The 24,151-nt window shown below is 35.5% G+C and overlaps 3 protein-coding genes across 4 annotated transcripts in view; 2 read left to right on the top strand and 1 right to left on the bottom strand.

The window, feature by feature from the left end:
* LOC111467467 (histone-lysine N-methyltransferase ATX4-like) overlaps positions 1–5,364 on the top strand; it is an 18,170-nt gene extending 12,806 nt beyond the window's left edge. Inside the window, exons 12-25 of the mRNA XM_023112371.1 lie at positions 586–688; positions 823–922; positions 1,325–1,449; positions 1,752–1,897; positions 2,006–2,110; positions 2,557–2,621; positions 2,734–2,941; positions 3,246–3,332; positions 3,426–3,488; positions 3,572–3,661; positions 3,956–4,042; positions 4,492–4,566; positions 4,664–4,764; positions 4,909–5,364. Of these exons, the coding sequence (XP_022968139.1) occupies positions 586–688; positions 823–922; positions 1,325–1,449; positions 1,752–1,897; positions 2,006–2,110; positions 2,557–2,621; positions 2,734–2,941; positions 3,246–3,332; positions 3,426–3,488; positions 3,572–3,661; positions 3,956–4,042; positions 4,492–4,566; positions 4,664–4,764; positions 4,909–4,999 (1,446 nt within the window). The 3' untranslated portion in view covers positions 5,000–5,364. The remainder of the gene's footprint in view (positions 1–585; positions 689–822; positions 923–1,324; positions 1,450–1,751; positions 1,898–2,005; positions 2,111–2,556; positions 2,622–2,733; positions 2,942–3,245; positions 3,333–3,425; positions 3,489–3,571; positions 3,662–3,955; positions 4,043–4,491; positions 4,567–4,663; positions 4,765–4,908) is intronic.
* A 195-nt stretch (positions 5,365–5,559) lies between these two features.
* On the bottom strand, positions 5,560–13,712 carry LOC111467472 (splicing factor SF3a60 homolog). Of its 2 annotated transcripts, XM_023112383.1 has the most exons (13): positions 13,376–13,712; positions 12,673–12,786; positions 11,008–11,109; positions 9,647–9,789; positions 9,443–9,539; positions 8,971–9,135; positions 8,677–8,748; positions 7,776–7,934; positions 7,584–7,661; positions 6,983–7,111; positions 6,386–6,532; positions 5,937–6,107; positions 5,582–5,789 (listed from the first exon to the last, which is right to left on the bottom strand). In XM_023112383.1, exons 1-12 carry the CDS (start codon positions 13,547–13,549, stop codon positions 5,961–5,963), a joined length of 1,527 nt encoding a protein of 508 aa, XP_022968151.1. In that variant the 5' UTR covers positions 13,550–13,712; the 3' UTR covers positions 5,582–5,789; positions 5,937–5,960. The 2 variants fall into 2 exon arrangements, with proteins under 2 accessions (XP_022968149.1, XP_022968151.1); XM_023112381.1 differs by having other exon boundaries at positions 5,560–6,107.
* Positions 13,713–14,226: 514 nt separating this feature from the next.
* On the top strand, positions 14,227–18,134 carry LOC111467788 (vesicle transport protein SFT2B). The gene is made up of 6 exons (XM_023112858.1): positions 14,227–14,552; positions 14,664–14,717; positions 16,808–16,881; positions 17,171–17,288; positions 17,608–17,666; positions 17,833–18,134. The coding sequence occupies exons 1-6, from the start codon at positions 14,451–14,453 to the stop codon at positions 17,909–17,911; spliced, it is 486 nt and encodes a 161-aa protein (XP_022968626.1). The 5' UTR covers positions 14,227–14,450; the 3' UTR covers positions 17,912–18,134.
* Positions 18,135–24,151: the final 6,017 nt, after the last annotated feature.

Raw genomic sequence — 24,151 nt, 5'->3', positions numbered from 1 at the left:
TTTTTTTTTTTTTTTTCTTTTTTTTTTTTTTAAATGAAGAACAGAACTTTCATTGAGAACAAATAAAAGAATGCACGGGCATCTAAGGAACTTCACTACAAAAAAAAGGCTCCAATCAAGTAAAACAAGGCCTAAAGAATAATACAAATTAACCTCAACTCGAATGCCCCAAGAGAAACATTAAACCTAACAAGGACCAAGCATCACTAGGGTCATTCTCTCACCCTAAACACAGCACTGGCCCCTAGCTGCACAAAACCTCTCTTCTCCCTAAACGGTAGATGGAGAACGAACCCCTCAGTCATTTCATTCCTAACAAATTGAAAGCCACACACTTCAAACTGGAGGATCCAAAAGACCTTGTATTGAGATTTCATTGATAACATCCATATGGTCAGATACGCTGTAATGAAGTTGCATTCTGTCCTAGTTTAGCTTTATTTACCAATAGCTGCATTGTGCTTGCATTTTTACTTCTGAAACCCATTTTTGGATGTCCCAAGTCTTCAACTTGGTTGCTGGTCTTCAAAATCATTTCCTTCTATCATAGATTAAAATCTAATATTATATTACATGTCCTTGCAGATGCTGCAGTTAGCCGAGTACCATGCAAGTGCTGCTTCTGTCAAGCATCCTAAACGGCCTTCCATGAAAGAACGAAGGCAAAAGTTGCTCGCTTTTTTGCAGGGTATACCTGAATTTTCATTTGCTCCTCTTTTTGAGATGTAATATTCTTTGCTGTGGAAAATAGTGTGTTTAGCGCTACATTAGCCTTCCAAGTTTTGATAACCCAAACTAACTTTGTCATTCTTGCTGTCTCAGAGAAATATGAACCCGTTTATGCAAAATGGACGACAGAAAGATGTGCTGTCTGTAGATGGGTTGAGGACTGGGACTACAATAAGATTATTATCTGCAACAGGTATTGTAAAAAGATGATTATCTGTCTCATTACCTGTATCAAATACAATATTATTCAGGCCAAAAGCCCCATTCTTTCTCAATTACATCTCTGAAATTTGGCAATTTGGTAGGTTGATATTAAATATTTTTTATATTTGGTCTAGCCCTTTAACCTCTGCATTTTCACCTTAATGGCTTTTACATCCTTTGAGATTAAGTGCCTGTCTACTGAAATTTCAGTAGCAGGTATTCCCTTTCATTTTAAATATTGCATGTTTGTTCTGACTTCTGCAATAACGTTTTTTATAAGAGACTTCTGGAATAACTTGTTTTCTTGGATCTATTTGTTCCAAAACAAGTCTGTTTCTGTAAATATATTATCACTGATTCTTTTTTTTCGGTGTGGAAAAAAATGTATCAGATGTCAAATAGCAGTTCATCAAGAATGCTATGGAGCTAGAAATGTTCGGGATTTAACATCTTGGGTCTGTAAAGTGTGTGAAACTCCTGATGTTAAGCGGGAATGTTGCCTCTGTCCAGTAAAAGGTTTTGTTTTCTTCATTTTGTGGATCAAATAAGTTATGAATTTGTTTGCTGTAATTATTCTATTTACCTTTAGCATTAAGCTAGATACGTTCTCTTTATAATATAGTTCTTCTCTTGCGATTTATTTCAAGTCTCTCGAAATCTCATCTCCACAAGTATCCTGGCTGATCATTTCGCTGAATAGTTTTTTTATTATCTGGTTATCACTTGCAATAGATCACAAATCATGTGCATTTTTCTTTTCAGTATTGAATCATAAGTGATATCTTTACCCTGCTGCTGATAATTTATATATTGTGTAGGGGGTGCCTTGAAGCCCACAGACGTCGATACATTATGGGTTCATGTTACCTGTGCTTGGTTTAGGCCTGAAGTCTCCTTTGCAAGTGATGAGAAAATGGAACCTGCTCTTGGTATCTTGAGTATCCCATCAAATTCTTTTGTAAAGGTTCAATGTCTATATTTTTTAATGGTGTTTTGCGCTGTTCTTGCGAAGCTTTTGATTTTCCTTTACTTTTCCTAATCTTCACTAAATACTCGTCTTCATGAATTCCAGATTTGTGTAATCTGTAAGCAAATTCACGGTTCATGCATGCAATGCTGCAAATGTTCTACTTACTACCATGCTATGTGTGCATCAAGAGCAGGCTATTGCATGGAGGTATTCTTTATTGTCACAGTTACTGTTTTTCTTTAACATGTAAATGGATGCTGCTGTTCAATCTTCATATGTCTGAGCTTGTGTTGATGGTCAACCTCTATACATTTTAACCTCTATACATTTTAACCTCTTATTGGAAATTGATTTTCATTTTCTGAGTTGTATGCTGCTAATTGATCTAAAAGCACCATCTCCTTTTTATTTTATAGCTTTCTTTCGATGTATTTGCATGCATCTTCTCTTGCTGTTCTTTAGGTGTTAAAAGTTTATGCATGAAGCTGTTAATTCATCGAGTTACAGCTTTACAAACCATTTATGATTCTCGTTTCTGATTTAAGTTTATGTAAATTGAATCAATATTTGAAACAAAGCCTTATGCCCAATCCTACTAATGTAATGTTTTAGCAAGACTAGATGTCTAATACTAATAGTTTGTGTTCTTGCAGTTGCACTGCCTGGAGAAGAATGGTAGACAAGTCACGAAAATGGTATCTTATTGTGCTTATCATAGGTATTGCTTTCTAATTTGGGTTTGTTTGAAACATCTTATGTTGTTTTCACATGATTCTTGGTTTCTGATCACATTTTATTCAATAGTAATTTTTCATCTCACCTTGATTTAGGGCTCCCAATCCGGATACCGTTCTTATCGTACAGACTCCTCTTGGTGTATTTTCTACTAAAAGCCTTCTTCAAAATAAGAAGAGAGCTGGTTCGAGGTTAATTTCATCTAGCAGAAAGGAAATAGAAGCAGTATCTGAAACTTCTGAGCTTGAGCCATTTTCTGCTGCAAGGTGTCAAGTTTATAAAAGATCAACCAGTGTGAAGAAGGTAGTCCATGTTTTGCATATCTAATTTACTCTTAGATTGCTTGAGTTTTTTATTTTGTGAATTCTATTCCTTGAGCCAACTTATAGCGGTTGTGATAATGAAATGGTACGTAGTCCTCGGGATGAGATATGGAGACTGAAATCGTAGACGAAATGAAACGAAAAAAGTATAGTATAAAGTTGGTTGTAGTTAAAATAATTGTAAAGGTGAAAATTTTGTGCAGATTGAAAGTATAGTATATAGTTATTTATATGACCCACCACATTTGCCTTAATAATCTTTCTTCTACTTTTGTTGCCACTAGAGAACGGTAGAGGAAACGGTTATACACAAAGTGATGGGGCCACGCCGTCATCCCTTACAAGCATTACAAAGTCTTAATACATTCAGCGTAAAGTTCTTCCTTATTTAAAGTATATACAGAATCTGCCCGACCCCCTTCCATTTAGAACGAGATAAAGTTTACTTCGCTGTTGCCTTACAGTTACCGATGGTTGAGGAACCAAAGATATTTTCCTCATTTCGGGATCGATTGCACCACTTACAGGTAGTTCCTTCCATTTTCTTCTACAAATGATGTTTCCTTGTTTGGTATCTGATTTTCTTCTCATGTGTGGCGTGAAATTCCAGAGAACGGAGAATGACCGGGTATGCTTCGGTAGATCTGGTATACATGGATGGGGGCTTTTCGCACGTAGAAACATTCAAGAAGGAGAAATGGTATGGAGCCATGTAAATTGGATGCCTTTTTGTTATGCTATGCTATTGCACTTCATGATGAGTTATTGCTTGTCACCAGCTACTGAACATTATTCCCTATGAGATGTAATTGGCATGCTCAATGTGATCATAACGTGAGAAACAATGTAAAATGAATAGATATTGGGAAGTTTTTGCATACTAAAAGTTGATTTGATCAGCTGTATTGGAACTCAATTTCCTCTTTTGATGTGTGATGGGAGTGATCATGTTTAATAAGTGGTTTGAACTGATGTTCAACCGTCTTGTTCACAGGTTCTTGAATATCGCGGTGAACAAGTGAGGCGCACTATTGCTGATCTGAGGGAGGCGCGGTACAGATCGGCGGGCAAAGACTGCTATGTATGTTAGACTCGTACCTTTTTTTTTTTTTTTAATTTTATTTCAAATTTGAACTTGATGCTATTAATCACACTATTATGAGAAGACAACAACCACATCCACCATGAGGGAAAAAAAAAAGATTTCTTAGCCAAATTCAAGATTTTGAAAAGAAACTTATTGGTAGGACTAGTGTTTATAAGTTTTATTTTTTAGAACCATACTGATATCACACGGAATCTTAGAAGTTCAAGTTACATGAATATGAAGTTAACTTTCAAGCTCCACGGAGAGTTATACAAATGATTACACAAACCTAAGTTTCTATATGAACTGTTCTTCTAGTTTTTATAATCCAAGCTTCACAAGTGTAGGCTAGACAAAATGTTAGTTCAAACATCTGTAAATATTTAGACATCATTTTGATAACAGCATATCAACTTACACCGTGGTTGTGATATATCTGACAGCTTTTTAAGATTAGCGAAGAAGTAGTTGTCGATGCCACCGACAAAGGAAATATAGCACGCTTGATCAACCATTCAGTAAGTCGTTTGCAGAAGTTAACCATCAAGTTTTGCTAGAAGTGGTTGATGCTTGAAGTTCTGTTTTACTGATGGCTGTCTCAAATTCTGTGTGCAGTGTATGCCCAACTGCTACGCAAGGATCATGAGTGTGGGGGATGATGAAAGTCGGATTGTACTCATTGCCAAGGCTAATGTCCCTGCTGGCGAGGAGCTAACGTCTCTCTCTCTCTCTTTCTCTATCTTTCGCACACGCACATGCACATGCACATGCACATGCTCACGCTCGTACACTTGCTCCTGCATGGAGTTTGAATGATTCTAAATGAAAGTGTTGTTGTTTGGTTTGGTTTGGTTTGGTAGGTATGATTACTTGTTCGATCCCGACGAACCCGATGAATTCAAAGTCCCGTGTCTATGTAAAGCGCCAAACTGTCGGAAGTTCATGAATTAGGGCAATAGGATACACATTAACAGTCATCAGTCATTGTTTCATCTCAAAGATGCTAACCCAATCTCCTCATCTACCTTATACTCAATTTGCGCTGCTTGCAGCCAACAGCAGAAAAGGAAAGGAAAGTTCTTGCAGTTTTTTTTTTTTTTTTGGTTCTATTTCAAAACCTTAAGGCTTAATAATAAAGGTTAGGCTACATATTGATTAGCTGGGGTTCTGGTTTAGGGCATTGATGTAAATTTTGTACTCTCTTCTTTCTTAATAGTTAGCTGATTAACTGAATGTTGTTGACCCATCCTCTTCTACTTCCCTCCCTTTTGACACCGAAGGGCTTTACTTGTTGGAAATTGAGCTGCAAAATGTGAGTCGTACATACCAGATAGAAGCGCCAATAATAATAAATTATAGGAACTGGAATCATAAACAAAAGTGACGTCAGCATCAGAGCGGGAGTGGTCAGAGAAAGGGTTCGCAATCACCGTTTCAAAAACAAACGAGGAGCGAGGAAAGCTGACGAAAGCAACGTTTTCAGCACTTCCTCATTTTCTATGTAATTGAAATAAGCAAAGATAGATGGCGACGTTCATGTCGAATTCATAAAAGGAACTTCAAAATAATCTCAGCTCATTTCTAAATCAGGATAGAACGTGATTTCTCAAATTTCGCTTCCAAAAATGCATTACAATCTGACTACGAATAAAATTGGCTAGAGCATTTCATAATCTCCATTCAATCAACATGACTAAGTGCTTCTCCCAAACCTCAACGACCATCTATCCATAATAGGAACCTAAAAAAGAAAGATTTGAAAATATCCCATTTACTAAACCATTCAATAAGGAAGCAAGAGAAGGATATATCTTCCTTTCTTCCTCAGGTGGTTGACATAGAAGTCAGGAGTCAGTTTTGAGTGGAGAGAAATTCAGATGGAAGTTACCGATAAGAAAGAAGTCCATGATTCTTATATCAACCCCTGGCGTTGCAGATCTGTATATGTCTTCTTATTGTAAATGTTACCCTCCTTATCTTCGTATTCTTCTTCCAGATCTGGTCGCCACTTGCTAACTCCTTGTCGTTCTTGAATTCTTTTCCACAAGTCTTTTGCTTCCTGTAAGATCCCAAAAGTGAATAACGAGCCCAAAATGTCCATAAATTGTAAAAAAGTAAAATATCAGCTCCTCTTGTCTACCCTTTCTACTCATTACAGTTAGATTCTTTCATTAGTAATAACAATTGGCCACATATTTGTAAGCTCCCTCCTTGGTTGAGTTTCCTTTACAGTACATTTTAATTTATCAATGAAAAGTGCAGATCCTTACCCAATAATAATAATAATAATAATAAACGCTAACAGAAAGGGAGGTCAAAGTACTAGCAAAGACCTACCTCAATTGATGTGATTTCATTGAAGTTCTTTGTATTTGGAATACCAAGGCAACGCATTCCATGCTGATGACGCCATTCCTTGAAATGTCGCTCAAAAGCTCTACGACCCCAATAACTATAGTTCCCGCATATCTCACATTTGAATTCCTGTTGCACAAATTTATCACATTCTCAAGCAAATCTTTCAACGTGAACTTCAAAAAGTTGAAAACAAAAGCAACCACAGCATGCTGTTGAACAATATAGTTTATGGAAATAACAAGTGCAACTATGATCTCCACAATGTAATGGCTTGAGACTTTGCTGTAGGAAGTTATGTCCTATGCGATATCATATCATGTTTCACTTTCAAACATACATCAACATATTGGCTTGAAAAGACAACAAACTAGATACCAGCAAATACAGTCAAATCCAGAGAAGAATTAAGTTCAGTTGATGCGCTCCCTGAAATGAAAATTGTGCTTTCTCAAGAGAAATTCGCTTTCGGAGAAGTGAAAAATGACAAAGTACAGTGACTGCCTAGTAAGTGGGCACATAACTATTAAACACCTAATATGCATATTGGCTTGGGTTTTCGTGGAGGTAATGATTTACCTGACCAAGGCCATGAAGCTTGTAGAGCCAGTAAGGTATGGGTTTCCCATCCCAACCCATTGGGAGCTTGAGCGGATTATAAATTTGCTGCTCGTCATCATCACTTTCAGACTCAGCTTGCGTCTCTTCCTGCCAGAATTGACGCATCAGACAGAAGGCTATTAAATATTAAAAAGATTTAAGTAAATGATGCACGGTTTCTTAAAAGCTCAGTTTCTTGCCAACCGGGCATTAACAAACTTGCACAGCTACAAAAGATCTCGAACCCACATAATAAACCATCGCTATTAGTGCAGGCCATTCACCATCAAGAAGTAAATTTGGTGACCTTGATAAGGTTCTAACTAGTATTTGAAATCAGTAGACCATAAAGCCAGATTGGGATGCATATGTGCAAACTTTTAAATAAATTTCTGATACAAATATCCATGACACTATCAAACGCACACTTCTCCAGGCAGACAATGCTTCTGTGGATGACATGCAGGGTAACCATCTTAGATATAAATAATGTATTCCAAAAATTTATCCCAAAATAGCTTAAGGGAGAGAAACAAGGGGGGGTCTTGAAAGGACAAAAAACAAACTACTGTTTCCTCACCTCCTCACGTTCTGCTTCAATTTCCTCATATGTTAAGGCTTGCTTCTTAACAATGTTGTCTTTGGTTCTGTCGATAGTCTGAAAGTGGCCACAAATAAAACAAATTATCCCAAAATTACTACTTTTGGAATATATACATTATGGAAATTACAAGAAAACAAAGGGACATTTTGATCATTCTCAAAAGCTAACCTCATCCAGAAGATCGCACAATTTTTCAATTTTTGCTTCCATCAGAGCAACTTGTTTCAAATTTTCATTGTGTAGTGAAGCTGCAGCTGCCCCATTCTGAACTGGTTGCCGGGACGGTTTTGCAAAGTGTTTTTTGTCCAACAATTGAAGAGGTGTATGCTGCAAAGAATAGGGGTGTCAAATGAACTGTAAAATTAATAAAATAAGATTCCAAGCCTTGAAAAAAAAAAAAAAAAACAGTGGTGTAAGATTATATGACATCTCAGAAAATAAAACTATCAGATGTTTCCTAACAGTCAATGCTCGAGGACAATGAGATAAATATTCTTATCACATAGAACATAACTAGCATAAAGGGGGATAGGTTTATTTCCGAAACAAAAATACTAGATCAGCAAGTAATATATGGGAAAATCCAAGCATATTGATGATCGCACTAAAACAAGACCCAATCTTCCTTGGTAATGGAAGGACACATAACCAAAACAAATTCATGGTTTAAACTATACGCTGGTCATCGTATTGCAACCTGGCCTTAAAATCATACTTTGCTGTCCATTCTTTTTTAATCAATAAAGAAAATCAGCACACAAACTAATCTAAAAGACAGAAAAGAAAAAGGCTTTTGCTATACTACGAACATCATACGATGTGTATGTGCTACCACCATAAACTTTCAACAATGCGCTGTTTCTTTTTTACAAGAAACAAAATTTTATTAAAAACCTAAGCACAGAGAAAATGACTCGACAAGCAGTTATGCTGATAGCACAACGCAGGACATAAGAAATCAATTCCTCGTTAAAAAAACTTATACACACGTGAACCATGCCAGTATGCTTATATTGTAGGTTCACAACATTGACGTCCTATTTTGGGCAAAAAGGCAGTAAAATAATACCTTAGTGAGGAAAAGCCTCTCTGCACGCTGCTGAACTGTACCACCAGTCTTCAGCCCCAATGCTGCCAACCCCTGCCACACAGTAATATAACAATGAAGAACAAAGCAAAAGAAAGCCGTCCACCCCCGGTCCAGAAGATGTTTCCTGTTCTTTTGGTGGAATTTTTTCCTCATTGTTTCTTATAAAAAATTAAAAAATTAAAAAATTAAAAAATAATAAAAGCCGTAGTGCAGTAATGCCATATTTAGAACTTCCACAACATATATAATATGGCATCAGATATCACTTCTTACCTCCTTCAATCTCTCAGGACCTAGCTCCACCAGCTCTTCTACCGAGCTATAATAGTCAAGATCAATAAGACTAAGCTGGGCAGGATCATGGCCATTATCTTCCACAGTGTTCTCCCATCCTTCAATTGTGCCGGTAATCCATTGCTCTTCAAATTCAGATTCAACCTATCAAAAGATCCTCACATAATCAAAATCGTCTTTAGAAAGATGCAAGCCTAAAGTTCTATGCAAACATGCATACAATGGATAGCTTGCAAACAGCACGCTTACAAATGATTATCACATAATCAAAATCGTCTTTAGAAAGATGCAAGCCTAAAGTTCTATGCAAACATGCATACAATGGATAGCTTGCAAACAGCACGCTTACAAATGATTATAATTGTTGCATGCAGAAAACCATAAGCCAGCATAATGCATAATTGATAATTGAATGTTAAAATTGGGAAAGAAAACACTATCATATAGTAACCTTTGAGAATATACGATCAAGATCTTGTAAGGGCTCTGTACGCTGGAAAAAGTAAGTGAGATAAGCAAGAAGATTCTCCAAGTATTCCCTGTATTGTCTGTATAAAGTAGATATTAGAACTCAAAATAAGACATTTATTTAATTCAAAACAAATCATCAATCAACAGAACTATCATATTTGAGAAAGAACTTTGATCTGCTTACCTTGAATTCTTTAGTTTGCGAGAGATTTTCTGGGGCTGTGAAAAAACATCCAAGTAAGAAGAGTACTCGATGGCCTCTCCAAATTTCGAATTAATATACTGGTTGTAGAGTTCATGCAAGTCAAGATACCGTCCAAATGCTTCCTAAAAACATAAACAAGTCAATAAATGAAACGGAAAATATTGATACACATGCACATTACACATATAGGGAGTTAGAAGTTCCAATTTCATTCATGCATGTAACCAAAACAATATTGGAAATCCTATTACCAACCTTGAACTTTCACATTTACATTGTTTTGGTCCTCACAACTTTTTAGTCCTTAAAATTCATAAATACTCATTTGATTCTTGTTCACATATTTTTTACATTTTGATATTATGTTTAACATAAACCATACATCAGCTATTTTTCAAATTGGATATCAAACTTATGTGTACCTTAGAACAAAATTTTCATATAGTACCTATAAAATTTCTATTAAATGTAATACAAAAATTTAGCTGCAAGGAACAAAGTAGATATTTACTTGAAGTTCAAGAACAAGAGATAAACATTTAAAAGTAAAATAATAAAAATCAATGAAGAAAGGAACTTTAGGAACCAAAATAAGATTTGAATCAACAATTAACCCACCAAAAGGGAGCTCTCTCAAGATGATCCCCACTAGTTAACACAAGCCCATAACTAAGCATTGCTTAGTCTCCAAGGCTGAAATTTATTCTCTTAGAAAAAGATAAGCGGTTTAAGGCTAAGAAACAAATTATGAGATCTTATTATTACCACTAACAGTTTTTTGTAATCCAAAAACAACCTTTCATTAAAATAAAGAAATGCAAGAAAGCCAAGAAAAGGCCAGAAAAACACGAGAACTAGCAAAAGATGAGGCCAACAAAAAGTGGCAGCCCAAAAAAAGGAACCCAACCAACTATTCTACAAGAAAAGACCTCAATACAAAAGAATAAGACCTAATAACATCAAAAACAACTTTTGGTTATTATGACCAAAGTGAATTCCCAAGGGTGAATTTACCTTTGCCAGATAAGGCAAATTTGTACATTGCATTAATACAAAAAATTAGGGAAAATAAAGACTTAAGCTCCCAATCACTAGGCAATAGAAAAGGCTCTTCTTTGATAAGAATGCATTGTGTCATATTCAAAATCTAATTATGACACCATAAAAACATGAAAATGCAAGCATGAGGATTGTTTTCATGATTGGACTTGGAGCATGTTTCCATACATGGCCTGCAATGAGGCAGTAGATCAATTTCACGAAAATACAGGTTTCACCATGAAAGAACTGAAGTCAAGCAATTCTATGCAAATTCAAGGTAAGAGAAGAAACAGAGAGACCTCTCCACTGAACTCAATTTGTGGTTCCTCTTTGAGTAGACCATCCTCCTCATTAACATCAACAACCCGTGCAGCTGGATGCCTTCTATGGTATTCACGAATCTGCGCACAAAGTAATTTGAACTTGATACAAAGCAACTGATAACTTTGAAATAATAATTCAGATTTACTAGTGAACACAAAATTATATTTTCCTCATTCACTGGAGTATTGTATTTACTAAGTTTTCTAAGAAACGTGCCTCCACAGTTGAGCAAGAATAGGAATATCAATGAACTTTCCAGTTGGTCGTCCAAGCTAGACCTAACTTCAAAAGGCTTTGGAAAGAAATGTAGGAATAGAATTTTCACAAGCATCTTAAATACAAACCTCTCTATAACTACCAACGTCAAGCAAAGAGGAAAAATCTTTGCCTCCAGAGGTACAGGTAAGGTTCTCCTTTCATTTTTTCTTTTTCTTTTTCTTTTTTTTATATTACGGATGATTCTCTTGAGGTTTTCAAGCAGTGTATGTTGAAGGTTTCATTTATCACTTCCTAAATTGATGATATGCTTCTCTCCAGCAGAATAAAAAAAAAAACCAAAACCTTTCAAATTAAGGAAGCATCGAATCTGAACTCTAACCTATCCAAAACCACACTCCTTAGCATAAATTTTCCAAAAGACAGCCTAAAATCAATTGCTACCTACATTAGCAGTAGCGTAGAGGAATGACCCTCTTCCCGCCTTGGCTTGCCTCTCATGACAACCCTCACAAGGCCTCCTTTTGAAATTTGATACTTGCAAGCTTGAAAGGCAAAACAACACCCCTCTTTAAGGCAGGCTGACAGTAGACTAGCTCTTACCTCACAAAGTCTCCTTTCAAAACTTGATACTAGCAAGGTTGAAAGGCAAAACAACACCCCTCTTTAATGCAGGTTGACAGTAGACTCGCTCTCACTCAAGCCATCTTTCTGAACCTCCACTTACTCCATGTCCCTCTTCAAAAGGCCAAAGTTGGTAAACATCATTGAAAAGATTCTAAGGAACTTCTAGATACACGGTTCCCATCATGTTCTTTGAAGCAAACATTCTCAGTTTTGCACTAGAAAAAACCCATGCATGCACACAGTTTTTCTTTGGTAACTCTTGCTCGGCTGTATCAATAGTCAAAGCAGTATTGGTTGTTTTGCCTCCCTCAATTTGTGCTACATATGATAAGCAAGCCAAAAAACTCAATGACATCTTCTCCTCACTAGCCCTCATGCCTCTAATTTCTAAAAACTATCTTCAGCAACTTCAATTGGGTGAATCCTCTCCCAAACGCCCTCAAAAGAAACCCTGCACTCATATTGGATGCACAGCCATTTAAAAATGAAGTCAAAATTTCGTGGGTCACTTCATTTTTGTTGCCTATATGGCCTGAAAGAAATAGTAGGGCTTTCTTAGGCAAAGAATTTCTTTGGACAATTATTGGGGAAAAAATGCCTTCTACGGCTACCCATCTACATTTTTTTTACATTTCATTTCATGAATGACATTACCTCTTATTAAAATAAATAAATAATAGAATGCTACACTTGAACTGCATCCCTTTTCTCCAGATTCACTAGCTCACATTCAAGTGAAAGATTTAAATAAATTCTGAAATAGATAGATGCTAAGATAATGAAACATAGCTACTGACCTCTTTCAGTCTATCGTAAAATGCACTAAAAACGTTGGTTCCTAAAGTTGTTTGCCCTCCAAGTGCCGCAATCTCATCTTTCCTTGCATTATCCTTATCTTCATAAATCTCAACCTGCACACAAAAGCAATAATGGCGGAGAGGGGGTAGAAAAGAGTTCAGTCCAGATTAAAGAAAAGCATGCCCGTCAAGCAACGATAATATAAGGAGACTAGCACAAATGAAACAAAATAACCCATCTAGCTTATTACAAAATTTATTCAAAACATGAATTTTGCAAAACTCATTTTTCCCAACTCAAAGAAAACTGCCCAATCTTCCATCACCAAGCTTCCTAATTGGAGCATATCCGAATTTGTATGGTTCCTCCCCTTCCATTCCATTTTAAAACCAAAATTATGGTGAAGAGAGAATTAATTATTTTCAAGGGAAATGGAAATTTCTATATTAACTTTCGCAGTCACAGTAGAGTATGCTAATAGAAGCAAATAAATCTCTTCCCAAATGCCGCGAAATGAAATTCTTCAACTTGCTTGTCATTGGAAATTTTAAAATTCAAATGCAGACGCCCACCCTAGAAGAAAACAAAAAATCCCACCGAAGAGAGCCTAAAACCTAAAACTTCCATGCCCCATTACGTCCTCAAATGTTCGACGCAGCAGACAGAAATCACAGCAAATATTAAGCATAGAGAGGAAAGTACGAGCTTGTCGGTGGTGGACACGATGGTGTCGATCATGTTGCGGACTCGGTGACTCTGTAGCAAACGGTCCCGGCCGGAAGCAGGTTCATTTTGGAGCTCCTTCACTACAAGCCGCTCAAGTCGCTCCACCTCCTCGTGCGAAGACCGCGTCACCTCTAGTAGCGTAGACGACATGTTAAGTCACCAACCTGGTCTCTCACTATCAGCTTCAGCCCTGGGTTGCTGGTGCAGATTCAGGTGCAAGCGCAGCTTCGCGCCAGAGCTTGTATTGAAGATGCTTCCTCTGAAAGAAGGCCTTCGAGATTTCGCTGTTTAATTTGGGGCTGTTTCTTTAGAATTCATTTTATATCCAATTAACATTTTGAACGATAATATAAACCCTTTTCTTTCTTTCCAAGAATTATTTCTCTTTAGTACATTTTCATAAATGAATTTTTTTAAAAACGTTTTCATAAATGAGAATTAGGGGATTTTAGTTTAAACAATTTTTTCACTTATACCATGCCTAAAACCCTACTTCACATTTTGTATTTGTATTTTTTTATTTTATTTTATTTTTTTGTCTCATTTATAGCCGCAACTATTTGAAGCAATCTACTGTTAACAAGTTTATTCTCTTATCGTTTCATAGCTAGTAGATATTTTTTATTCATTGTATTGTTTACATGATCAAAAGTAATTTCTCGACCGTAGTTTGAGAATCGACTAAACCCTAATTCTCCAAATTGTCGAACTCAAAATAGTGTACACATTCACCTTGGAGCACGACTCCCTCCTCCTTTCTACTCTACCATCCAAAACATGTCGTGGTTCAAAGTGCTTCATAACTCAAAATTGGCTCGGAAGTGCTTCATATCTCAAAATTGGCTCGAAAGGGCTTCATATCTCAAAATTGGCTCGAAAGTGCTTTATTGGTTGAGCCTCTAGCACGTGGGTTTGGTTTACCTACGAGCAATCAGCATTCCTCAAGTCCCACGTCTTCCAGCTTAAGGTCCAGCGTCCTCCCGTATCCGAAACTTTGGTCGACACCTTCGAAGACCACGGGAGCTCACCCCAATACTGAATTTCCATCAAAATGTGGAAGCTCGGCCTAGGCGTATTTGGCGATGATGAAGAGCGTGGTCAGAGCTTGCTGGACGAAGATTCGGAAGATCTATGCTCTCTAACTCCTGTACAGGTACTTTAAACAACGATCAGAGAGCTCCACTTGTGGAAAATTTTATGGATTTTGCTTTTTGTTATTTTTTTTTTCCCAGTTTTCATACTGTGTTGGATTTTTGATCAACAGAGACTATACGGGTTTGGAGGCTGCTTGACGGGGGGCGTGGTTTGCATGATCGTGGTATGAACATATAAGCGATTTCTTCATTTGATACAATGGCATATATGTTTTTGCTGTATGCATTTTGTGTAAATGGCGAACAGCTTTTTTTGGATTTGGACCTAAGTTACGCTCTGGGTATGATCGATAACTCGGGTTTTCTTTATTTCCATTGATTGTCTTGGGATGTAAATAAGATTTTTATTCTCTCACTATCCACTGGTTGGTCCTTGGGACTTCAAGAATGAATTAAAAAAACACAACAAACAAGGAATTATTGATTTGGGATAGCAAGCCAAGGAATTTCCTCTAAGAAGGGAATTCTAAAGAAAAATCAAGTCGCTTGGTTCATTGGGAGATTGTTTCTACCTATTGAAAACGGAGGACTCGAGATTTGGATTTCAATGAAGGAAAACGGGCCTTAGTTATCCAATGGATATGGCGGACTTTTTACCGATTCTGATGAATTGTGGAACGAGACTCGAACCAATATCTATGGAGAGAACAGAGGAGGTTAAGTAAGGAGGGTTAGGTGCTACTGCTATCAAATTCCTATGATTTATTGAAGTATTCACTAGAATTGATGTGGCAAATTGAAGGAAAACGTTTTACCTATTATTCTCTTTCTTTGTTGATTTCCAATCAGAGAGTTTTCATGTAATTCACCTTTAGGTGTTGGGAGTTTTTACTCCCTTTATTTCGTTCGCAATGAAATACGTTTCTCTTCTCAAAAACATTGAAAGAGGTTTTTCTCCTTAAAAGAAATGTAAGGAAAGCCTTATTCTAGAGACTTCTGGGTGGGTGGGAAAGGGAAGTCATCTGTTGGGAGGATTTGTTAGATTGTCTGTAGTTTCTGCAGACAAGAAATGACCGTAGGTGAGGCTTGGGAAGATGTTCTTGGAATATGACAACGTTGAGAACCTAACTGACCAGAAATTGGCATTGAGCAAGAAGTTGTTTGCAACAATCATGTGAGATCTCACATCGATTGGGGAGGAGAACGAAACATTTTTTATAAGGGTGTGGAAACCTCTCCCTAGCCAACGCATTTTAAAAACCTTGAGGGGAAGCCCAAAAGGGGATAATATCGGCGTGGGCTTGGGCTGTTACAAATGGTATCAAAGCCAGACACCGGGTGATGTGCCAGCGAGAAGGCTGAGCCTCGAAGGGGAGTGGACACAAGGCGGTGTGCTAGCAAGGACGTTGGGCCACGAAAGGGGGTGAATTGGGGGGGTGCCACATCGATTGGAGAAAAGAACGAGTGCCAGCAGGGACGCTGGTCTTCGAAGGGGGTGGGTTGTGAGATCCCACATCGGTTGGGGAGGAGAACGAAACATTCTTTATAGGGGGGTGGATTGTGAGATCCTACATCGGTTGGGGAGGAGAACGTTTTAATATCTGCTAGCGGTGGGCTTGAGTTGTTACAAATCAGGAAGAAAGAAGCCCTGAGTAAGTTCCCATCTTTGTGTGGACATTACGTGATGAGGTGTAAATTCAGCTGAGGGGAGGGATTCAAAGGGAACTCATAGTTTTAAAACCCTGTTAGTGCATCCTTTGTTGCAAAGAAGAAAAGGGACAAGATCGCCTCTTTTTTCCCTGTTACTACTGTTAACTGTGTTGGGAATCTCAACTCAATAAAATGCAGTGCACTTATAAAAGTCAGTAAAAAAAGATGTTATCCAATTGTTATCGAGTAACAAACTTGAGACAAAAGCTAAAATCATATGGGTTAATGCATTAAAAGCAATTTGGGGTTTGCAGTTAGGTGGAAATACATGATTAACAAACAAAAATCTTCTTCAACATTGCATTATCTTAATCGGTAAACAATGAGCCTGTTCGAAAGTTAAAGATAATTGTCAATGACGTAATGCGTTACTGGCTATTTGTCCTGAACCAATGCCATACCCTTTTCACTGCACAGTATCAAACAGATGATTTTGTTCATTGTTCTTTCTTAATCAGTGATATTTTTATCTCATGTTTTTTCCCTCTGAAATCCCATTTGGATTTTTATGATTCTAGAATAACATACCCCATCTCTGTATTCTTGCTAGCTCTTTTGCTGGAACTGCATTTGATGTGTTTGCTCTATTTTTTTCTTGATGCAGTCACTGCTTGTTTTTGCCAAGCCAATTAAATTTGCTGCACTCTTTACATTTGGCAATGTTCTGGCAGTCGGAAGGTTGGTTAACCAGCTAAATTAGACAGCTCTTTTATAACATTTTTTATGTCAGCAGTTAAGAAGTATTGCTAGGAGCAGCACTTTTGTTTACTTTCATTGCCAATTCATTGTTCTTGTTTGCATCTAATTCTTCTGTAATCTTCTATTTCATAAATTTCCTCAGAAGAAGTCTATTGATGTACAAACAAAAGGAAGATTATCGGGGAGGAAAACCCTTTAATGGTTTTTTTCACTGTGTTGTTCCTTTTCCTTGAGGTATTAATATTCTAAACCGCCTCTTATTTGGCAGCACAGCTTTCCTCTTTGGACCTGGGCAACAAATGCGAATGATGTTTGATTCAGTTCGTATATATGCAACTGCTATTTATCTGGGATGTGTTGTTCTAGCTCTTATTTGTGCTCTCTTGGTAAGTTACAATTCAAAATGCATATGACTTTTGACATCATAGGGGAAAACAGACTTTAATTCCTAGCACACACAGATATTCAATAAACAATCTTCTAGACATCTTTGAAACACAACGTTAATGGATTTTTTCTATTAGACAGTATGTTGGTCTATTCCCAAAATCTCCCATTAGACCGTTTTGGCATTGTTTTCCTTTAACTCTTGAATAAAACATGTATCAAAATGTTTTATGAACTTGAAATGGACCTGCAAACAGTTAATGCCTCATCTTTTAGTTTGTAATTGTGTGTCTTTGCGGTTTCTTTTTCATTTTTCAGATCCACAATAAGATCTTGACAGTGATTGCGATGACAAGTGAGATATGCGCACTTATATGGTACGTTTAACGTTTTCATTGACCTTCCTCCATTTGATTCAAGTTTCTTGAAACTAGAGGATAAAGGCTCTTCTTCGTTGAAAAATGTGTTTGATCATATCTTCCGAGACTTTTCTTGAATCTAAACTAGAATGGGCCATGACTTTCTTGGTTTATCCTGTTCCAGGTATAGTTTGAGCTATATTCCATTTGCCCGGAGGATGGTCTCTGAATTGATGATCCGATTTTGTGACACAGAACTATAGACAATGAAACATGCGATGATGACTGATGATTCAGTCTCTTTAAGATCTGGGATTTCCTTTTGTCCTTGTTTTTATTTTAGTGAGCACAAAACCAGTTGAAGATTTGTTTTAATTTTTATTTTTTATATTTATTTGTTTTTATTTGTCCACATAAATGTATAATCCAAAGCCAGTTCAATGCTTGTGCTAAATCTTCTAATGTAACAGCATTCTTTTCGCAGAATTAACTTAGTGATCTGTCTCTCTCTCTTTTTTTTTTTTGTTTCCTCAAAGGGAAATGATTTTCCAGGTAAAACAAAATCAGGACGTTTAGAATGAAAGTAGGGAGCCCAATCGTCGTGCAATGAGCTTCAGCTTACAATCAGCAAATTGGGTCATTCTCCAGGTTAGCAGCAACAACTACTTTTTCTAGAGATTTTGATTTGGTCCTTTACATGAATTTTTTTTACATTTTTTCACCTTAAACTGCCACTAAATTCAAAAGGTTAAAATTATCAACGTAAGTAAAACTCATCTAATTTACGCAAATGCTTCCCAACCAAGAGGTCAACAGTTCAAATTCCCGAACTCCCAAAAACTCCCGATGTCGTTGAACTCAAAATTCAAAAGTTTAAGTTGATAAGCTAGAGTATATTTGTCTATCCTTAACATTTAAAACGGCAAACTCAACCAACCTTCAAAGGAAAAAGAAAAGGAAGAAAAAAACAGCCCTATTAGGAAAGCCTGGCTTTCTTTTCTCGACTGTCTTGCGTTTAAGATTACATTTTTACGGTTTCATACATAGTAGTCAGACACAAAACGTAATGTCATTTGGGTTGACGGCTGGGCTGCAAGCCCATAAAAACTAACACCTAAATGACCAGGTCAGAGCGGCTGGCAATATTTTAATCGCCACTTGCCAGTTAGGTTCTGAAATTGAAATCTAGAGATACTTTGCCTGTATGATCTCTCTTATGACTGAAGAATAAAATATTGTGTATGACACAAACCTTGCATCTTAACACCATGTGGAAAAACTTTTCAGTTTTCACCTACCTCAATGGCCACCCCCCACCTACCCATGTGGGGATTTGCCTTCTTCAACCGCCATACCTCTCTTCCAAGTTGATGAAAATTGTCTTCTTAATTGTTGGCTTTCAACTCATCACATTCAAGGTAACACATGTCTGGTCTACTCAGCATATGGCCCCTGTTACACACATGCATTTTACCATAATACCCTCTTTCTAGAAATGATGGAAACTCCGTTGCTTTTAACCTTTTGTGGAGCATGTTCTGTGAGAAATCTGGTTGTGTCTTTTGATTCTTTTGGACTATATAAAGCTTCTGCGAGGTTAGGGGAGGAGTAAGGGCATGGGAATCAATTGTTTCGACCTGTGATTACAGAAAAGCTGGTTTTTATTATTTTTGTGTGTGTTTTGGCAAAAAGTGCCCATTATATAGTGGTTAGGCTGAAAGTGTCTAGACGTGAAAAACTAATGCACTAATCTGTAGTAAGAATCCCTTTGGTTTTTAATGGGAAGAGAGTGGATCTGCCTCCCCCTTTGAATCTTTCAGAGTGATATAATAAAGTGGTAAAAAGGCATGAGGTGGTTGGTGTACGCCTCTAGGTTGAAAACTAAAATTTTAAAAACACTTAAAAGTTTGGTTTTCAAATGGAAAATTATTTAACAAGAGTACGTTACAATATGACATGATTCTTCTTCTTAGTAGAGAAAACCTCTCCCAAAAGAAATTAAAAGAAAGTTTTCCAAGACTACGAAATTGTCGGTGTGGCAGTCTCTTTAAATAATTTCTCGTTGAAATTTAATAAAACAAAATTAGATTACATGTGGGTATGTGGGTATGAGGAGGACTCCAATTTTCTAATTCTATATAAAATTAAATATCCATATTATTTCCGTTTTTGTTGTTTGAATATTGTTTTGGTTTTCAATTTAAACTGCACACCAACCCACCTTCTCGATGACATAAACATGCATTAACCACATTTAATGGTGGCTTAAAGACTTTCTTTTTCTCTTTCATTTTCCTCCATACTTTATGCATTAGCCTAACTTGTTTCCTATTTCCCATTCCCTTTCTTCTCTCTTTCCTAGAAATCAACTCAAATCCTTACTTTCTAAGACAAACTTTTTATTTCGTCAAGAAAGTGGTTTTGAAAATTAAAGGAACTATTTCATTTAGGAAAGAAAGTTCGTGAAGGGTGATGATTCCCACCAAAAATTTAGTCGTCAGGTATGTTAATTCCACACGAATCAATACTGAGAAGCCTTTGCCCGTTACTCTAGCAATGACATCAAAGATGAAATAGAGTTCTCATATCCTTATGGTTGGTGAGGATCAATCATCATACTTGATTTGTTGTCCTTTCTTTTAGATCAACCAATCACTTCTGAAACGAAAGTATAGTTGTTATATAAGATAGCGGAAGACTCTTTACTCTCCTGAGACATAAGTGAAACTAACCTCCATAACAAGATTATTAGTTTTCCTATCTAGAGAAAGGGATGTAGCCATCTTCTTAGACTATTATCTATGGGCTAAATAAATTATATGATATATTCATTCTAAAATTTCATAAATGAGTTTGAGTGACATAAATAAGAATAATGTGAGCTCAGTTGTTTCTTTTGTTTGTGTTTCTAGTGTTCTTGAACACATGCTCTGTTTGCTTGCTCTCTTTTCTGCTTTTCCTTTTATGGAAACTCATTTTTTGATGTTTGAGTTTCGTGATAGCTATCACAGTGCAAGGAAGGTAGACTCCTTTCCATAATAATTTTATTTGTGGGCGTGACCTTTGGAGTCTTGAAGGAGTGAAGACCTAAGCCCCAAGGGACCTTAACCATTTTAATGGCCGACTTATTTTTCATCACTATTCTTTTATTCTTAAAGAATTATTTTCTACTATAGTTTGACCACATTTATAGCTCATGCTACCAAATATAATGATTGATATAAAAAAATCATGTCTTTTTTAATCTTAAGCTAACTCATATCAAATTCGATATTTGACTTTTAACCAATAAATGTGGCTAATAAAACTATATTATATAAATCTTAGATTCCATGAACTCAATAGAATCCCTTTTTATTTATTAACCTTTACAATAGCACAAATTAAAACATTAATGCACATTTATTTTACATGGGTTAAGGTCGGGTCGAAGTAACGGAAAGCATTCTTTGGATCAAATCTCGACAAAACTAACCTTTATTCAAGTTTTGATGAGTTAGTATATATCACTTGGTCAAAATAACGGAAAGCATTATGTGGATCAAATCTCGACAAAACTAACCTTTATTCATGCTTTGATGAGTTAGTATATATCACTTGGTCAAGATTGGGTCAAAATAACGGAAAGCATTATGTGGATCAAATCTCGACAAAACTAACCTTTATTCATGCTTTGATGAGTTAGTATATATCACTTGGTCAAGATTTGGTCAAAATAACGGAAAGCATTCTGTGGATCAAATCTCGACAAAACTGACCTTTATTCAAGCTTTGATGAGTTAGTATATATCACTTGTCAAGATTGGGTCAAAATAACGGAAAGCATTTTGTGGATCAAATCTCGACAAAACTAACCTTTATTCAAGCTTTGATGAGTTAGTATATACCGCTAGATTTTGTAAGATTTATTGGACCATTTTATTTGACACTTGTGACAATATTTCCTATTTTATGGGATGTCTATATCGTTATAGTCAAATAGTAAAATACAGAAGTTTAAATTCATCTTTTACCATTTTTTTAATTCAATGGTATAGAATATGATTCGAATCTCGAACATTTTGATAAGTTAATTGGAGTGATTTAGAAAGTTTAGGAAATGATAGTTTAAGTTTAAGCACTCTTCATTCAAAATTAAAGTGTTACATTATTTGCGTATTTTTAAAGTACAAAGTAAATTGAGTGACACCAATTTCTTTTAATAATAATAATAAATAAATAACAGATTATTTTGTATTAGAATATTAGGCTACATGTCAGGGTTCGTTACACAATTTTGTCTCTATTTATGATGACATCCCTCTCCTTTCCTTTCTTTATACATCTTTTTTCAAGAAGAGAAAACATGATTTTCGTTTATGCTCCCTTCATGAATAAATTACCAATTTTTTTTTTTTTCCAACCTGGATTAAATTATTATAAATCGTACGTTTAAAATCTTTGTTACCATAGTTTGATAAAGTTATCCTAAATTTAACCCATACATGAGACTTTTATCAAACTATAGAATAAAAATTAATTTTTAATTTTAAAACTTTTTAGAAAGTGAAGTATGGGAGGGATGTGGGCAAGAGGTAAATAAAGTAATATATTATTGGTTTTGGGTTACACTAATTTTTTTAATGGCATTATTTTGGAGACAAATAGGGATGGAAATGGAAGGAAATTAGAAGATGGTGCACATGCTTCCTCTTATATTCGCATACCTAACCCCCTGCCGTCTATTCTCAGTATCTCTTTAAAAACATATCATTATCATATCGATAATAATTTAGATTTATAATACGATTTATAATACTATCTTATAATATGCTAGTCATTAATTAATTAAGTTTAACGGAAACTTGAATCCAAATTCTCTTCTTCTTGCCAAAGTTTCTTTTCTACATATATTTAACTAACCCTAATGTTTATATTATAATAATTTTAATCCATCTATAACTTAAACCCAAAAATTTATATTATTTTACGAACGCATGAATGAATGGAGACCATATTTGGTTGTTAAAAAAATTGATAGTCACACCTGTACAAACAAATTTCTCAATGGCAATTTTTGTTATATGTATAGCAGAGTAAAGTAGGGAGTAGGCGATGACGGGGACATGACCACGAATATAATCCTCATTTTTGATAAGTTTAGTTTATGGAAAGAAATCTCTCTCGATATCCTTTCTTAAATAGGAATTTTGATAAAGGAAGAATTAGAAAGCAAAACTCCAAAAACCAGTTGGACTTATGCAAAAAAGGAGAAAAAGAAGAGTGATAGCTTTACACTAAAGGAACTTTTCATTTGAATATTTTATTTGTAATTAAATTTTGATTGGCTAACAAACATTAATTCAAATTCCAAAAAATAAAATTATATAATATCATAAATTATGCGCTTTTCTATTGTTTATTAATTTTAAAAAATTACAAATACTTTATTTACTTTATATATTACAATCTTTCTTGTCTTGATGTTCGTGAATATAATAAATAAATAAATAAATAAGCCACTCCATTAAACCAACCCATTCAAGGTCAAAACCTCCAATTTTATTTTTCCTTTTAATTTATTGGTATCCTTATTGTCCCTTGAATAACGTGAAATTATTTAACAATTGCGGAGATTTCCATGTTCTCTCTTTATTATTATTATACTATATCATAAAAATATAACATATGGTTTGGACGGCTTAATATAAGGATTGCTATCAAGTTTAAATTATTACTATTATCATTATTTTTTATCTAAAAACTACTTTTACGTTAGATTTGATATAAAGTCACAAAAAGAAAAAAAAGTTGGTAGATTATATCGAATATAAACTAAATGGACATTTCAAATAACGGTTCATGTAAAAACATTTAAAATAATTCATCGATACAACACTTTCTAAATAACTCACATCTTATTTTTTAAGGCATAAAGATAAAGGTAACGTAGAGCTCTCGGGTTTGTTCTCTTCTAATCTAATTCACAATGGAGTGAGAAGAGTGCACGGAGAATCTCTGTTCAGTGCCTAAAACCTACGCTAAGCGTATGGCAAAGACACACTAGTGTGCTTAAAAGAAGTCAAACTACTTAGCGACATCATTCTCCGATCCATGTAAACGTATAATATGGACTGTGACAAAGCAAATTTGCTTCCTCTTTACAACCAAAAATAAAACTTTATATTATAATATTTGGACTCTTGGATGAAAGAGATAGTCAACATAATTGAATAGCAACAGCTCCAATAAAAAAGGAGAATAAAATCAAATTTTTAAATCCTTATTCTCACGTAATTCTCTTAAACAGATAATCAATATATAAAGCATATTTTTACTTTTACAATATATATACATATATACACTATTTTAGTATTGCAACTTTCAACATTATACCCATAAATATTTATATAGGGACAAAATAATACATGAACTAAATTATTATTAACAAAAAAAAAAAAAAAAAAGATTATTTGATGAAAGTTTATATATATATATATATATACACATATATAATACAATTG

The sequence above is a fragment of the Cucurbita maxima genome, unplaced genomic scaffold, assembly GCF_002738345.1.
Source record: "Cucurbita maxima cultivar Rimu unplaced genomic scaffold, Cmax_1.0 Cma_Scf00034, whole genome shotgun sequence".
NCBI lineage: Eukaryota > Viridiplantae > Streptophyta > Magnoliopsida > Cucurbitales > Cucurbitaceae > Cucurbita > Cucurbita maxima.
The sequence above is the reverse complement of the archived record's forward strand: the minus strand, read 5'-3'. Positions and strand labels throughout refer to the sequence as shown.

What these genes read in the sequence shown, in the direction of transcription:
- LOC111467472 (XM_023112381.1), bottom strand. Translation starts at nt 13,549, where the DNA reads ATGTCGTCTACGCTACTAGAGGTGACGCGGTCTTCGCACGAGGAGGTG. An exon ending in TGTCCACCACCGACAAGCTC is followed by an intron (nt 12,787 to 13,375) that starts GTACTTTCCTCT and finishes TTTTGTGTGCAG; the next exon opens with GTTGAGATTTATGAAGATAA. An exon ending in TTGAAGCAGAACGTGAGGAG is followed by an intron (nt 7,112 to 7,583) that starts GTGAGGAAACAG and finishes CAATTCTGGCAG; the next exon opens with GAAGAGACGCAAGCTGAGTC.
- LOC111467788 (XM_023112858.1), top strand. Translation starts at nt 14,451, where the DNA reads ATGTGGAAGCTCGGCCTAGGCGTATTTGGCGATGATGAAGAGCGTGGT. An exon ending in GCGTGGTTTGCATGATCGTG is followed by an intron (nt 14,718 to 16,807) that starts GTATGAACATAT and finishes TTCTTGATGCAG; the next exon opens with TCACTGCTTGTTTTTGCCAA. An exon ending in AATGTTCTGGCAGTCGGAAG is followed by an intron (nt 16,882 to 17,170) that starts GTTGGTTAACCA and finishes CTTATTTGGCAG; the next exon opens with CACAGCTTTCCTCTTTGGAC.